Source organism: Ictalurus punctatus, chromosome 7 (assembly GCF_001660625.3).
Source record: "Ictalurus punctatus breed USDA103 chromosome 7, Coco_2.0, whole genome shotgun sequence".
Lineage (NCBI taxonomy): Eukaryota > Metazoa > Chordata > Actinopteri > Siluriformes > Ictaluridae > Ictalurus > Ictalurus punctatus.
The window spans coordinates 23,243,120-23,260,099 of record NC_030422.2 but is presented as its reverse complement, the minus strand read 5'-3'; the positions used below and the strand labels follow the sequence as shown (position 1 = coordinate 23,260,099).

The 16,980-nt window shown below is 39.7% G+C and overlaps 1 protein-coding gene across 1 annotated transcript in view; it reads left to right on the top strand.

The window, feature by feature from the left end:
* The window catches only part of tnfsf10l (TNF superfamily member 10, like), a 19,369-nt gene extending 2,649 nt beyond the window's left edge, over window positions 1-16,720 (top strand). The window contains exons 2-5 of the mRNA XM_017473213.3: window positions 4,618-4,767; window positions 11,577-11,613; window positions 11,748-11,840; window positions 15,160-16,720. Of these exons, the coding sequence (XP_017328702.1) occupies window positions 4,618-4,767; window positions 11,577-11,613; window positions 11,748-11,840; window positions 15,160-15,617 (738 nt within the window). The 3' untranslated portion in view covers window positions 15,618-16,720. The remainder of the gene's footprint in view (window positions 1-4,617; window positions 4,768-11,576; window positions 11,614-11,747; window positions 11,841-15,159) is intronic.
* The last annotated feature ends 260 nt before the right edge of the window (window positions 16,721-16,980 follow it).

Below are 16,980 nucleotides of genomic sequence, written 5' to 3'. Positions count from 1 at the left end.
GTTTGCAAATCATGCACTTGAAACACACACACACACACACACACACACGTACATGTTTGTTTTACTATCCATGTGAGGACAATCTACTAACAATTATTAATGTGGCTAATTAATAATTAATGCTATGCCTACAATTAAGCCTAACCCTAACCTTCACCTTAGTAACCAAAAGGAATCCTTTATGCTATTTTAGGTGTTTTTGTTCCTCAAGTGGACCAGCTGCAACCTAATGAAGGGTCATTAGAGCTAATGTAAATATCCCGAGCTCACACACGGCGTAGCGGCCAGATGGGTCGGCCTACCAGCACTGTTGTCCTAGAAGCATGTAAACATTTCTGCTCAGGCTCACGTTATCACAACCCGTAAGAACAATATTGGCAAAATAAAAAGACCCAGCCGTTAACTGGACCTCTGGTTTACTCCAGCCCTACATGAAAAGATAGATGCTATCTCTTCATTAGGGCTCATTTGTGAGGCACGTCACACACAGCAGGTTCTTCTCGCTTCTCAAGGCTCTTACTTGTGCTGGAAATAAAACTTCAGGAAGGGAGATTACATTTTACAATCATATCACACATACTTTTCTTTTTGAATGTGCTCAGAGCTGATGAAGGCTGGACAGGCTGCATTCCTTCAGGCCCAACAAGCAACACTTTAAGATTTAAATGTGTTTGTTACTCCAAGAGCCGCTTGAGTCTGGACTGATTTTTGTATAAATTAGAATACAAGGGGAATTACCGCCTATCCTGAGCGCCTCGCTGCCTTAATGGGAAACTTTTGGTGGTTTTTGCTGCAGGATATCGATCTGATTCAACTGTCAGGCCTATAGTTAGTATGCCGCAAGCACTCTCTGTGATGAACCCGAGCTGAAGACAAACAGCACAGAAAGCAAGAGAATTGAGAGGCATTCGAACGACCACAATCTCTTTGAAAGCGTCTTACAATGACGTCTCAAAGGGGCCAGTCTCCACTGGTCATTTAAGAGATTTACGAGCCAATGAGAATAGGCAAAAGAAAGGAGATTATGCGTAGAAGCATGGTTTTCTGTAGCAACATGTGGGTGATTTTTTTGGTCATCGTCTTTCTGCCTTGTGTGATTGCCTTTGTGCTTGTGCACTCAGGTGTGAGATTTGGTGTTATGGAGCTGCCGAGATGGCATGTTAATTTTCACTCAGCGATCTACAGGGAAGCGAAAATTAAACATTCACTACACCTCTGGGGCTTATCAGCAGGCACTCCTTGTTGTGCAGTGATTTCTGAGAAATGGAATAATCTCCACCCGGAAGGCTTTCTAGTCTTATAATACGGAAGTATGTTTAAGTGCTATGTCAATACCTTGATCTAATGTCTCGTAATTTCAACTTAACTTGTTATATAGACATATTACTTCGATTTCTAACAGTTAAACTGACCAAATATTATTTTGACAGTTTGAATTAGACGTATCATGTCTGAACCCATTTAGGTGAATTCCATATTAGTAGATGTATATGCGTGTATATTAGACGTAGATGTATATTCCACTTAAGCAACATCTGGGAAGCAGCATACTGAAGAAGATTTATAAGCTAATAGTCAATAATTTAGTCTTACTTTGATTGTAGGGTGTTTTATATTGTCTAAGTCAAACTAAACAATATAATACAGTACTGTGCAAAAGTCTTCGGCACGTGCAAAGAAATGCTGTAAAGCAAAGATGCCTCCAAAAATAATTAAATTAAATCTTTCTCCGTTTGAAAAATACTACAAAGAGCTGTAAACTGTAATAAATGAAACAAAGGCAATATATAGTGTGACGACCCTTTGCTTTAAAAAAAATAATAAAAAAATAGTCTCCAGTAGAATTAGTGCAGTTTTATAAGGAAATGAGCTGTAAGTTTTATTGAGCATCTTGCAGACCCAGACACGGTTCTTCTGGAGATTTTGACTGTCGCAATCGCTTCTTATTTTTGCAGCAAAACCCATCAGCCTTCATTGTGTTTTTTGTCTAAAAAGTGTCTCTTACCACTTAATCTGCTGCTTTCTTTACTGACATACAAACATTTTTCTGTTACATTTAATTTTGTGCTGGACAACTAAAGTTTTTGCACAGTAATGTATGTCAAAATAATGACAAGTCTAAATAATGAGTTATAACATTGAAATAAATATGTAATACCTTGAAATACCAAGTTTTTAAGCTAAAAAGTCGTTTGTTTACAACTTAAAACAGTTCAAGACTTCAGGAGTATTAGACTTCATTTGCATTACAGCAATTAGGAACAATAATTAAATAGTTATTATCCTTTACAGGGTGCAGTTACATAATGTATAATTAAACAATAGTTATTATCCTTGACATTGGATTATTAATGGTTACTATTGACATTTAGTTTTAATCCTAGTACAAGAAAGATCTTCGAAAACTTTTTCCACTTAGCGGTATGAGTAGCCTATATTTTAAAAAAAAACTAAAAGATCTCCCCCAGTCCGAGTTTAGTTTCCCAAAGCTCAAGCCAAGCAGATGAGCTGGAACAGAGAGAAGCACAAAAACCTTTCCCCACAAACCCTGATGAATCCTGCTGTTTCCTTCTGACATCACAGGTGAGAATTTGGAAAAAATCACCAACAAAAATTTACACATTAAAAAAGAGACAGGATGATTGAGAGGGGGAGAGAGAGAGAGAGATCCTGGCAGGGCTTTAAGTTACTGGTTTCTCTTTTTAATCCTTCCCCAAAAAGTAGCGATATGTTGAGTGAAGCATAAAGTTCAGCAGTGGCAGGTCCACTCCACTCTTCCCCCGGCTCCAGAAACCAGGAGTAACACTAGAGCATTGTTCCTCAATTCCTGCTACTCTCTCTGGGATCAGAAATCCTTGCTCACCATTTCTGGACCCCACACTTGCATCCCTACAACCGGCATGCAACTACTGTTGATTCTATAGCATTTTGTTGTACTGTATATTTTACTACCAATACATGTAATACGTTACATGTGGATATGGAGCCTGCTGCACAGATTCTATAAGGAAGCATGACTAGGTACATAGCTCTAATGCCACAGCTTGTTTTGTATCTTAAGCCATGGGCGTGCCACAGATTACTGGCATATAATAATAAGCCACACCTTGGACAGTGCTTTCAGATATAATATATAGTAAACAAATATGCTACTACCTGTAGAATTCTTTTCTTTCTTGTTTTTTGCTGCAACTTCAATCAAGCATGAACTTGTAAAAGCCAGGCTGTATTTGTCAAGTAGACAGTAAAATATTAAAGTGGCTCCAGCAGTTTGGCATGAACCAAGAAAAACGTTAACAGTCCTACCAAAAATCCAAAATAATAACCGTACCCATTACAAGAAAACCACAAAGCTGTCCTCAGGTCATTTTTTAAAGACCTCAGTGTGCTCTGCATGTCACAGACACAATTTAGAATCTATACAAGTAACTGAAAAACTGATGAAATGCATGAAAAGGAGCTTGATTTCCCGTAAAGCATTGAGGTTGCCTTGTCCAGTGTAAACCAACGTTTGTTTTTAATTGAGGGTCTGTTCGCCTCCCAAGTCATAGCCCTAAAATCATGATATAACCTATAAAACTGGCCTCGATTCAGCCGTGCCCTACATGCTGCAAGGGTAAAGCCCACTCATTAGCTGCCTGATTCACACTGCCTGATTTGTTTAACATCATTGGCTCTGAAAAAGAGACCCCTTCACCCTGCCCTCTCTGTCATGCTCTGGAGGCAACTGCTAAAGAATCATTAAGAGCAAATGCCAACCGTGACGCTAAGCAATTTCTGATCCTAGGCTTCAAATTGCACGCAGACCTCCTTCCTAGATCATTTGCAAAGATTTGCGAATGTGGATAAAGAGAAAGGGAGAGAAAGGACTTGCCTCTTAGCAAGGTCACTTAATCTTCTCCCTCGAGGATGTAACAGCTCTTCACCTAGCTCACAGTCGTTGAGTTTAACATGTCCTTACTTATTTGCCCTAGCATGTTCATATGCACTTCTCACAGAAAAGGTCAAGAATTGTGTTCAAACTGGCCACAAACCGTGTCCTGGGCTTCAGACTGCTCGATTGTTAACCACCCCTTGGGTCTTGTTCGGATTGTTCTTTGATTGTTGTTCAGAATTTGTTGGGTTAGATTCATGACAGCGGGAGAACAAAGCAATCTGAGTCAGTTATAGTGTTCCTTTGCCAAAGCACACATCGGTCCACTGATTTCTCTAGGTACATGTCTCTAAATCTAAATCAGATCATGGATAGGAGATATGAAATGCATAAAAATGAGTAGACAATAAAAGATGAAGATATTTACAGGTGTACAGTGTGATGCAACTGGCGAAAAAAAAGAAGTGTAAAAAAAAAAAAAAAAGAAGTCAAATCTGTCAAACAATCAGAAATGCCAGCCTGATCTATAAAACTTGGTGTATTGGAGGGTGTTGAGCCGATGAGTGAAAGTTATAAGGGGTCATATATAAAGTATAATATATAATGGATGTCAGTGTGCTCTGTGTGTCACAGGCACAATCTATAATTTTTCATTATCCAAAATAATATATATAGCTAACTGAAAAAAACTAAAGAAACTCAGCTTGATCATTGAAACCTTCCTGTGATTGGTGCATTGACAGGTGAAGAACCAAGGAGTAACAGAAGAGCTGCGATGCCTGGGATTGCTCAACGCCCTGGATAAAAACCGGGATATTCCAGAGGACCTGGCCCAGCTCTTAGGAGAATCTTGCATCAAACTGGCTGAAGGCATCAAGGCCTACATCTCTAAGGTAAGTCTACATCTGGAACCAGTTAAGAAGCCCAAGCGCTCCATTACAAAACCTGTGAAGCTGATGCGTGCCGTCGCCAGGCCTGTTTATCAACAGGCGGCTCATTTCGCTGACTTCGACAGATCAGTGCTTTTTAAATAATATGTTTCACTCGAGTGTTTGGGCTCAGTGGCGAAACCAGTAGGCGGTTTCTAGTTATGCTCTTCATTACTGTTACCATAAATGTGTCAAAGCAAGTCAGTCATTTCTTAGTGCATAAAATATAGACGCCTGACTCATTAATTGCTTTAAGGCAATGATTGTGCCTGTGTTTCTCAGCAATAAGCCAAGTGAGTCACCAGTGTGCCCTATTCATGAACCACTTCACTATCCCAGCTCAAAGGGAAATACTTGGTTTTCCCCAGGAACATCTGGTTAATCCTGTGTTCAGTTATTTCATGTTCTATCCTGTAGAAAAACGCTGAGCAAGTTTTTGTCATCGAGTATCTTTAGGTGATGGAGGACCACACGTTTGACCGCACGTGTGTTTTGTGTGTAAAAGTGCATCTATCCATCATAAGCACCAAATATATATGATTTGAATCAATTTCTTTTGTTTGCTCTAGTCCAGCACCTCCATTTCTCCACACTTACAGACTTTATGACGCATATCACCCCCTCCCACTCTGTCAAATCTTTCGCTACTAATTGAGTGAGGCTGCAAACAATTTATTGGTGCTGGGAGACTGAGGCATTTGGCACTTAATTCAAAACACATGTGCCATTTTCAGAGAGATGTGGACGCAATTATGGCTCCTTAAAGAATACCCAGATCGACTTAGGGGTCAGCCACTGGAAAAAAAAAACTTATGAGGACACATATATGTCCTTGACACAAGAACAGAGAACGATATATAATATTATATATGGATACACATGACTCTCTGTTTGTATTTGCTCGCGTGTCTACACAAGTTAGCGAGTGAGATTTGGGCTTAGAGGAAGAAAGAAACAGGTCCTGTAAGCAGTTGGAATGAGGGAGAGAGAGAGAGAGAGAGAGAGAGAGAGAGAGGAGAAAGAGAAACAAAACAACTGAACAGTCGAGAAAACAACTGAGGCAGTGAAAGAGAGAGGAATGTTTATTAAGAGTAGGCCTTCAGAATGTTGTGAACGCCAGCACACGTGGTAGTTATTACTAATGGATTGAAACAAGAAAAAATCTCAGTCTCACTCTTACACATTACGTAGCAGAGTGTGAGATTGCTATAACGCCCCTCGAACACGCACACACACCATCGACCCAGGCCTTTGTTACTGCGGCAATAATTGTGCTCAAATTTGATGTGAAGCCAAAACAAATATATGCTGCTCAACTCCAATATAAAGAGAGTTTTTCTGTTTAATCCTGCACACAGAGACCTGCACGGATATTCTCGAGTAGAAATGAGCAGTTGTAAATGCATCAGAATGCACCAGGCCGAGACTGATAATATCAGCCTTCCTGTGCCAGTTAATATCATGAACACTGACTCTACCTGAGTAAGTGGGAGCAGAGGAGAAGCCAACAAAGCCCTCTGAAAATCCCTAAATCCAGGCTCTATTTCCCCCTTGTTGCTCAATGGGACTTTTTGTCCCTTCATCCTGGTCCCATGTCCATCTTTGATTCAGTCTAATGACTCATTAAATCATAGAGAAAGCATTCCTTCTTCAAGCTCAAGAATCACTTTTCCACCATCCCAAAGTAAAAATACAAAAAAATCTCCTTCTGTCTAAATGTTAGAAGCAATGCTCAAATGCCACAGCAAAATCCTATAAGTAAAATCGAAGGGGAAGAATATACTATTGCAAATTGTATCTCTCAGGATTTTTTTCTCCTCAAAGGTACAAACAGTGGAATGCATTGTAAAGTACAATAGCTGGCTCTTAAAGCACAGTTATGTACCGTCCTTCAATCTATACCATAGCACTATTCGATTCTTGAATCTGATTGGCCAGAAGGTGATGTTTAATTAATGATTAAACAGAAAACTACTTAGAAAATAACCAAAACATCAAGCTCTAGAAAGACGTTTTGCCAAACTTGATCTATAGAAACGAACTTTTATTAACTATTGGCATCTTAACATACACTATTTGAACAATTCTTTTATTTGTGATCATTAAAGAACATCTGTAAAACACAACACACTAAATGCCGCTTTGGTTAAAAAGGTTCATTTATCCTAAGGGTATACAAACTTTTGCACTCAGCGATATGCATTTTTTCTAACCTTCTTTTCAGATGTTTTTGAGGTAGAGAGTGTGCATAGGGATCGTGAGCAAGAGACATTTGGGAAAGAGAAGGGACAAAAAAAAAAAAGTTAGAAAGAAACGCAAAAAGCCAGGGAAGAAAAAAGGAGAAGTTAATAAGGTGATGGAGCTGGGGCCTGCTGGCGCTCTCGTGTTGCTCTGCTGCGGAGTACGCGAGGGCTGACCTCCTGCCAAAAATGTTCTCGAAGTGCTCAAAGCTGGTTCTACTTAGAGTCAGATTTCACTAACCCACTACAGCGACCTTCTGAGTGAGAGAGGCAGAGCGCTTTAAAATGTTTGGAAGCCACCGTGACAGTTTTGTGTACTGCCAAGGCCGAAGGCAAACTGTCATGTCTTTAACACCCGCATTAAGTGTTGAAAAGTCAAGTAAAGGGGAAGGAACGAGTCCAGACGAGACAAGGGTGCACTCTCGAACAAGATTGAAAAAGTCTGAAAAAGTGTGTATCGGATCAACAACGAGGTCTCTGCTCAGGGGCAACAGAGCGGGACGCCGTTTTTGGGTCAGCTTCATCATGCAGCCGTGAAAGCCAAACTGCACTGACCCGAAAACACAGCAGAAATACACCGTGTTTGAACACACATATACATGTGCATGAAAAACATAGGAACGACATAGTTTATATGTGTTTTCATTCGTCTAATCAACACTGTGATCAATCTCTGTTGGTGCATTCCACAGTGCAAAGTCTGGCTATTTGAGATTTATGGTTAACTCAGTCACTCTCTTCCTGAAGCACAGCCACTGTTACTTATTAATGCTTCTCCTTAAGAATGCACAGTGGAGAAAGTGTTATCTAGAAAAATAAAATTGACTCCAAACCCCAATCTCATGCTGATATTAAGGAATTAGATTATCTGCTTAGCTCAGGCAGAGAAGAAGCTAAATAGTTTTCTCCACAGTGTGTGCTTTTGTGTGTGTGTGTGTGTGTGTGTGTGTGTGTGCGTGTGTGTTTGGAGAAATACTCCCCAGCACCTCTGCCCATCTCTTTCACTTTGCGGTCAAAGGTTTCACGTCGAGTTTGTTTACTGTTATTGTTGGGGCGCATTTATAGTTCCTATTCCTGACCTCAACCGTCAGCGTCTTGCAGTTTACAAAACAGCTGTTTTCTCTGCACACCAATTATCCCTGTTTCCTGTCTAACTTCCTGTAAGTCCTATGAGTATAAACTCAGGGATTACAGATTTCAAAGGCTTTACGGAGCCCAGCATCCAACAGAATTAACGTTCTTTTATGGACCGAATAATTAACATTATGTACTCTAACAGGCAAGGGATAACCTACAGACAGTCAGTGATTATCACAAAGTAAACCGTGGTGCAGAAAACAGAGGTCTTGTCTTGCCCTAGAGGAGTTGATATTAACCCACCTATTACACGGCTACTTAACAATGATGTCATACATTTGACACAGAGAATATTTATTGCTGAATATCTTCGAAAATAGTCCAGCAGGACTACAAAGCCATGTACATAGCAACACTGAGTAGAATTTGTAAACCTCCATTCACACCCCTCCCACATGCGAAAGAGATGTTGGAAGCACACAATTGTATAGGATGTGTTTGTGTACCATTACAATTTCCCTTCACTGGAGCTAAGAGGACCAAATCTGTTCCAACATGACAATACCCCTGTGTATAAAGCGAGCTTCATGAAGACATGGTTTGGCAAGAACCCGCACAGACAGAGCCCTGACCTCAACCCCACTGATAGCCCTTTTGATATGAATTGCCATGTAGACTGCACCCAGACCTCCTCACCCAACATCAGTGGCTGATCTCACTAATGCTCTTGTGGCTGAATGAGCAAATCCTCACAGTCACATTCCATAATCTAGTGGAAAGCCTTCCCAGAAGAGTGGAGGTTATTATAACAGCAAAGGGCATTGAATCTGTAATAAGATATTCAACAAGCACATATGAGTGTGATGAGCAGGTGTCCACAAATTTTTAGCCTGGTTAGCAATGACTTTTTATACTCACCTATTCTATAACTTGACACTCGTACTCTTGACTCATTTTTATATGATTTGACGTTTGATTAGGATTTGCTTAATCTATGACTTAGACTTGGACTCACTTTTTATCATTCTAAGACTTGAGACTCTACTCAGACTCACTTCTCTAAAACCTGAGACACTAGGCAGACTCACTTCTCTAAGACCTGAGACTCTACTCATACTCACTTCTCTAAGACCTGAGACTCTACTCATACTCACTTCTCTGAGACCTGAGACTCTACTCATACTCACGTCTCTAAGACTTGATACTCAGCTTGGGCTTGCTTATCTATTACTTCAGACTTGACTTGGACTCGTAAATAAAGACTTGAGAGCCGACTTAGATTCCCTTCTGTAAGACTTGAAACTCTACTCAGACTCACTTATCTAAAATTTGAGACTCAACTCTGACTCACTTATCTATGACATGAGACACCCCATCCCTGACACACTTATCAGACTCATTTATTTGTGAACTGACACTTGAATCAGACTCATTCATTTATATAATGACTTATATAACTTGACACTTGATTTGTCACTTATCAATGACTTCTGACTCACTTATCAACCACTTGAGGCTTGACTCTGTCTCACTTACATATGACCAGAGATTCAACTTGGACTCATTTATATACGACTTAAGCTGTTTAAGAAGGATTGATCAATATTTGTTTCTTTAACAATCAATAGCTTTGCCCAAACTGCACTGCTACATTCTTCTGCAATCTATTATTCCCATGCCAGAAGCCCCATTCTGGACTTAATTTGATGTGAGTAACATCTTGACTGGGATGTAAGGGTGAGATCACTTAGACTCAACATAGACAAGGGTAAACGGCTTGATTACAACACTAGCATGTGACGGTACTGCAGCTAAATCTTTGCCATTACAGTACAAACAGCTTGGGTGTAAGTTCATCACATTACAATACATTTACAGTATATTACAATAAAAATAGTCTTAATCAGTGTCATGTGTGAAACAGTGTTGGCAGATTTCATGTCAAGTCGACGGAGAGGAACTCCAGAGGCGAGCGTGCCTCCATCCGCTGGCCCTCATGCTGTCACGGGGAGATTATGTCATTTTAGTGAGTGCGTAGGCGCTTCTATGTCTGATGAATAGCAAGACAGCTTCGCGCCAACATCAACAGAGTCTCCATAGTGCACTTACACAGAGCGCTGAAGGCTAGACGGAGAAAAGGAAGAAAAGACTGAAGGAGGGGGCGAGTTCTGCATCTGCAGGAGAGAACAGAAACAGACCATAAATAGAGAATGATAATAAACTTTACTTATGGAGAAAAATGATTGCTTTGCATTTCTGCAAGCAGGCACTTGTTAGGAATATACCAAGTGTTTCACATTTCTGGTAAAAACTAGTCAGAGTCATGGGTTTTATGTTTGTCACTGTATCAGCCTAATACACTGTGTAGATAGAAGGAAGACCGGTTTCTAATCCAGCATAAAGGAGTTGCTTCACCGAACATGCTACTTAGTAATTTCTTGAAATCCGATACATACAGAAGACATTCTTTAGCCCTTGAGTAGGTTTTTTTTTTTTTTTTTGAGTGTTGCTTTTCAAGTCACCATTTTGTTTTCCCACCATTGTGTGCTGAGACTTCACAGTCGACACCAGTTTGAAGACTGATGTGTGTTACATAGGCATACTGTATGTCTCGCAGCATTATGCTTGGCATTATGTTCAGAGATTTCCTTCTTCCAAACTTTTTCATTCAGGCACCTGCAAGACATTAAACGCACGTGCCTTTGTTGAAACGTACAGTTTGCTCACAACACATTTTTAAGTATAATGCGAGCATTTCCATTTAACTACACAATCAAAAAGTCATTAAGTGAGTGATTAGTTTAATTGGATGTTTCCATGTGGGGTTAAAACAAAATGAAGTCATAGGTTGGGACTGGCCTTGAGGCATGCGAACACAAGCCCATTATGCTGAAAGTTGCTGGTTCAAATCCTGGTCAGCCTGACAGGGACAAATGGACTGGATACTGGAGGATGACTGGTATAAAATATGACTGTCACAGGTTACTGCAGATTTCACCCCCCTGAGCAATACAACCCCCACAAAAAAAAAAAACTAATTCCAGCCTTCATGAACTACCTCAGGCCCCAATTTCACCTACACAGCTGGCAAGTACCCCTTCAGCACAAAACTTATCCAAAATTTGTACATGTAGCTGCAAAAACTAATCTAATTTCTATTGTATAATAAACTCTAAAATGCAGCTGTAATGTTGGCACGCTTGAGATAAACCAAAACTGCACACAGTAACCCGGAATGCGTGAGAGATATAAGACAGAAGGTTGGGGGGCAGGGGGGGACTTTCAGAAAACTGAAATGTACTGTGTTAGGTTGCACAGAGCTGCATGCCAGGACGGAGACACAAACAAAACAGATAAAATATCCTCAGGTGTTTAAGATGGTCAGGAATGTTGATGAGTCATTGCATGTTCTCTCTGAGCTTCCTGCACTAACAAGATATGTCTTGTCTGTCACAGGTAACAGAGAATATCATCTCCAGACAAACATTACAAGGTGAGCATCAAATTATTGTATGTAATCATGTTCATTCAGCCATGTAAAACCGATTACTGATTAACTCAAGGCTTCTCTTCGGACTTGGGTTTGTTTTGTCAGTCCTGCACTGATTTGATTCTTTCCTACTCCAGAAGCGAGAACCTTACCACATAGTTACAACACTACAGGGGCAACGTTTGTGACACAGAGACCTTCAGCCCACCTTACACTCAGCAGCCTACAAGGTGAGTCATGTCTGCTTTAATTAAGAATTAAGCTTTATAAGTAAAGGTCATTGTTTTGTACTTTTAATTCTACTGTATATCCAGTTAACTTTTTACTCCGCTTTGTGTTGGAGTGTAACCAAAATGTAGAAATAGCCTAAGCATACACTGAAAGGAGTTGATGTACATTTACAAGTTTAACTACTTTCAGACATTAACTCTATGCACTGTGTACTCTACTGTCTAGTGTATGAATTCTAGAAAGATAATATCATCTCAAATATATCAATAGCGTTTTTTTTTACTACCCGGAAGTATAAGCCGCTTCCTAGTCGATGGCGCATGACGTCATACGCACGTAACGTGACGCCGCTAGCTTTAGCCTAATACCCAGAGTCACCGACAATGACTTTCTTCAGTTTACTGTTTATATACTTAGTTATATACTTAGTTTATTTTATATATTAGTATTTATGCGTTATTTTTTTATGGATGCACAAAAAGCACTGAAATAACTACAGTCCTAAATGAACAATATATTTTCTGGTGTGTGTGTGTGTATTGAGTTCTTCTATAATTGGGTCTTGTATAATTGGACAGACAGTCGTGTAAAGTTTTAGTCTGAAGTTTATATTTGCAACACTCAGTTTGTGGATTTTATTTAAAATAAATGGAAAATGGTACTGAAAGTAAGCCCCCCACCCCCACCCCCCAATTAATCGAAGAAAGAAAAAAAAAATTGGGCAAATAATGGATTATGAAAATAATCGTTAGTTGCAGCCCCAATGTTCACTCTTGTTTTTGCTTTACATTTATTTCCTTTCTGTTTCTAATCTTTACATAGTGCTATCCTGTGTTAATCCTCTGTTAAGACAATCTTTCATTCTTAGACATCGTTGCTTTGGTTTAAGTGGCTCTGAAACGCTTTTTCACTGGGGGAAACAACGTGTCATCATATTTTAACGTTATGTACAATGCACTCTGGTTTACACAGCACTTTAACTGACAACTGAATGTCATTCTGGAAACAAGCATTCAGTACTGAGAAGGCTTGGGTTTTGGGTTATGACAATTCAAGCAAATGCATCACTGTGTAAGATTTGTACACAGTATAAAACTATCATCAACTGATTTTGTTAGAAAAGTGAAGATAAACACAGTTGAATTTTATTTTTCATGCATTTTGTATTTTGCATGAGGACAAAATGAAAGGTGTTTTTGCAAGTAAAATATTGTTAAATCACATCCAGATTTTCGTTATTGGAAAGCTTTATTTCGAAATCTTCACCGGACATACTCCCACCTTGTGATCCAGATGGAGGAAAAGGTTGAACACTTCTCCCTGGTCAAATATTAAGGGTTGTGCCAAAATACTGCAGAGATTATTATTCCTTTATATTTCAGTAATGAGATGAAACTTGTTTTCAGAATTGTTGAAAAAGTTTTAAAGGTCAAGACAAACACATTTGAATTTAATTTCAGTAGAGTTTAAAAGGTCGTTTAAGAAGAAAAACACATCACATTTATGAATTCATTGTTTAAAAGATTCCAATTGTATCTGTAAATACTTTTATAAGTTTATAAATATACTTTATTACCTCATATCAATTCAAAAAGCACATTCCTCAACTGATTTTAAGTAAACCAGCTGATCTTTGTTAGCCAGCAGTGTTACACACACACATGCTAAGCAAGCCAAAACGGCTGTGGTTCCACACCATGAGTCACAAGCATGATAATTAAACTGCGAAAGAGTTGAAGCTGGAGTTTCACTTCCTCAAGTGTTTTCCTGTTTGATTGCAAAGATATGCACTGATTTCACTCCAAAAAAAATGTCGACAGACAGTAAAGAATTGTTCTATAACATGTATGTAAGTGATCTCACTTACAGGCATGTATTACATTCAAAAACCTCAAAATGCCACGACTCTGCAAATGTTTATATCACAGAGCTGGCGATGAAAGCAAAAGTCTAATGTAGACATCTGCTGCTCATCTGCAGATTTGTGTCTGTGTCTCAGGCAGCTTGCAGTTAAGAAATCTTTTGAATCTTGGAATATAAGTCATGGATTTCGTCTTGCGTGATCTATTGATCTTTATTGAGGAATTCTGCTTGTTTTGTTTGAATAACCTCCCACTGTGTCTCCCACATACACACACACACACACAAACTCCTCACTTGTCCTGGACATTCTTCCTCTTCTTCTTCCTCTTCTTCCTCTTCTTCTTCTTCTTCTTCTTCTTCTTCTTCTTCTTCTTCTTCTTCTTCTTCTTCTTCTGCTTTCTGTCAGCTTCAGATCCATACCTTCCTCTAAGCACTAATCCTCTATATTCATCACTCAAGATTCTCTGAGCTCCATCCTGTCCTCCTTACATCCCAGCACTTGTGTTCTTCAGTCTCGCCCTGTTACGTGATAATATGATGAGGAAATCTGTAATAGTTACATCATTAATGTTAAGCTGCAAGGTTTTCAGAAACATGGTCTTAAAGCATATTAAACGTCTGTCAGATTTCTGCATTCACATGGTTATCTACTGAAATTTAAGTCCATGAAGTCCATTTTAACCAAAAAAAAGTCAATTTTAACCAAATCTATAGAACAGAGTTGCTGCAGTTTTGTACCATTTAATGTCGCTCCTTTTTATGGAGTTGTTTGGCACAGTGACAAAAAATATAAGTGATTACTATATCCTGTTGAACTCGTAAAAGTCTAATTGGTCAGAAGGTATATGGCAAATCACAAGTTTATATCAATGCACTAGTTCTAATATTACTATCGTTACTGTCGATGTTACTGTTAATGTGGTAAAGTTTTCTGTAAAGAGGTGTTTATAAAGCATTTTTGGAAGGAGTCACCAGTGTCAGCACTTTGTAACAGTCAGTGAAAAACTTGTAGTTTTCTAGTTACACAGTAGCATTTTCAGGAAGGAGGGCTTCGTAGTTTCTCTACTTATTAACATCAAGAGAAAAAAAAAAGAGACGCATGTGAGGCATATAACTATATGAACATTTATACAGGCTTATGCCAGGCATCATAAGGTGTTATGTATGCTGTCCTATAAACAATAGATTCATAAGAAAGTGTTACAAATTGTTTTTGTATTTTAGAATAAAAACAAACAATATTAGACTTTTTAATACGTTGTTATTAATATGAAATATCGTATTAATATTTGTGTTTTTTTATGTTGAGATTCTGCGGGGTTTTTATGCGTCGTTCCAGTTGTAAACTCAGCAAATATGAATATCACGATGCGTATCACATATTGTAAAAACATCTCCGTCAGATGGCCTGCATTCTAGACATGCATTGAATCTGAACATATCTCCCTCTTGCAGGTGCCACTTCTCAGTATCCGAGTCCGCAGGCGGACCTGCACCAGTCCTGCCGCCACCCCGTGCGCTCCTGGGCCAATCAGAGCTTCGGCGCCCACCTGCACAACATGACACTGGCCAATGGGCGTCTCCGCGTGCCTCAGGACGGTCGCTACTACCTGTACGCACAGGTCTACTTCCGCTACCCATCACCCAGCGAGGGCGAGCAGAAGGGCACCAGCCACCAGCTGGTTCAGTGTGTCTACAAGAAAACATCATACCTGAGGCCCATCCAGCTGCTGAAGGGTGTAGGCACCAAGTGCTGGGCACCTGACGCTGAATACGCCCTGCACTCCGTCTACCAGGGAGGTCTGTTTGAGCTGCGTGCTGGCGACGAGGTGTTTGTGTCCGTCTCCTCCCCCTCAATGGTACACGCCGAGGACTCCTCCAGCTACTTCGGAGCTTTCCGGCTGGACCTCTGAGGGCAGATCAGAGAGACTGCGCCAAGGTTACATTACCCAAGAGGCACTGGGAGGCTTTCGTTGTCTCTGTGTGGTCCCAGAAGACAGCTCAGACATTGCATTGTTTTATTTTCTTTTAACAGATTGAGATTTTTTTTTTTATATCATATGTGAAGGAAGTGGTTCAGACAATTGGACCCCCCCTTGTTTTTTTAAGGCGGAAGAATGTATGTATATTTTTAAAAGCACATCAAAGATGTGGATCTTGGAAATGGTAGCAAAAAGGACAGTAGGATTGTCAGAACTTTGCGAGGCTTTATCTGTGCCAATCATGTGCATGTCTGACGTATGAGGAAAAACTGTGCTTTCACCTCAGGCCACTGGGCATCGGATATAATGCATTTTTTCAAATGTACTGAGATACAAGAAGAGGAACACGTGCCAGGGGAAAGAGAGGCGTATGCTGTGCAGATGCAGGAATTCTCTGTGGCCCGTCCAACCAGTGGAGCAGCATACAATCCCAGATAGAGACCTAAAAACAGATACCACCACCTGGACTCTCTCTTTCTCTCTCAGACACACACGCAGATACAAACACAGACAATACAGAATGCACTTACTTAACCCAGTAAGCAAGAGACGTTGGCGCATGAGATTTGTTGATCCTTTCATTAAGTAGTCAGACTCAATAAATCAAAGGCAGAGACATGTTTATTTTCGAATACACATAAATCATATACTCCCGCTTAAGTCCTGCTTTCTAAAAGCACACACGCCTCACTCACCCAAACACAAACACGCCCTCAATCAACAAGAACGCAGTCCACTCGGCTTGGACATCTGTGATTTAAAAAAAATGACTGTATGAAAGGTTAAACACACAGGGTGCCATACAGTTTAAATGTCACACCCGTGGCCTTTTAATGCTTTGTTTTCTCCAAAACAACAATCACATGATCGCAAACATTTTCAGTATGTACAGTAAGTAACCCTTTGTCTCTTTCTCTCTCTCTTTCTCTTCTCAGTTGTGTGTGTGTGTGTGTGTGTGTGTGTGTGTGTGTGTGTGTGTGTGTGTGTGTGTGTGTGTGTGTGTGTGTGTGTATATATATATATATATATATATATATATATATATATATATATATATATATATATATATATATATATATATATACATACACACACACACACAGTACATGATGGATATTTAAGTTTTCAACATGCCTCATATATTGGGAGTGTGACCTCAACTCCAGCGTACTGAGGTTCTGAATAAGCAATGGGTGACTGCAAATGAGAAGAAAAATCAGCAGGCCAACGTCTCTGCCTGTACATATCATTTGATGGACAACAGACTAAGGGTGAGGCAATAATGTGTAATATA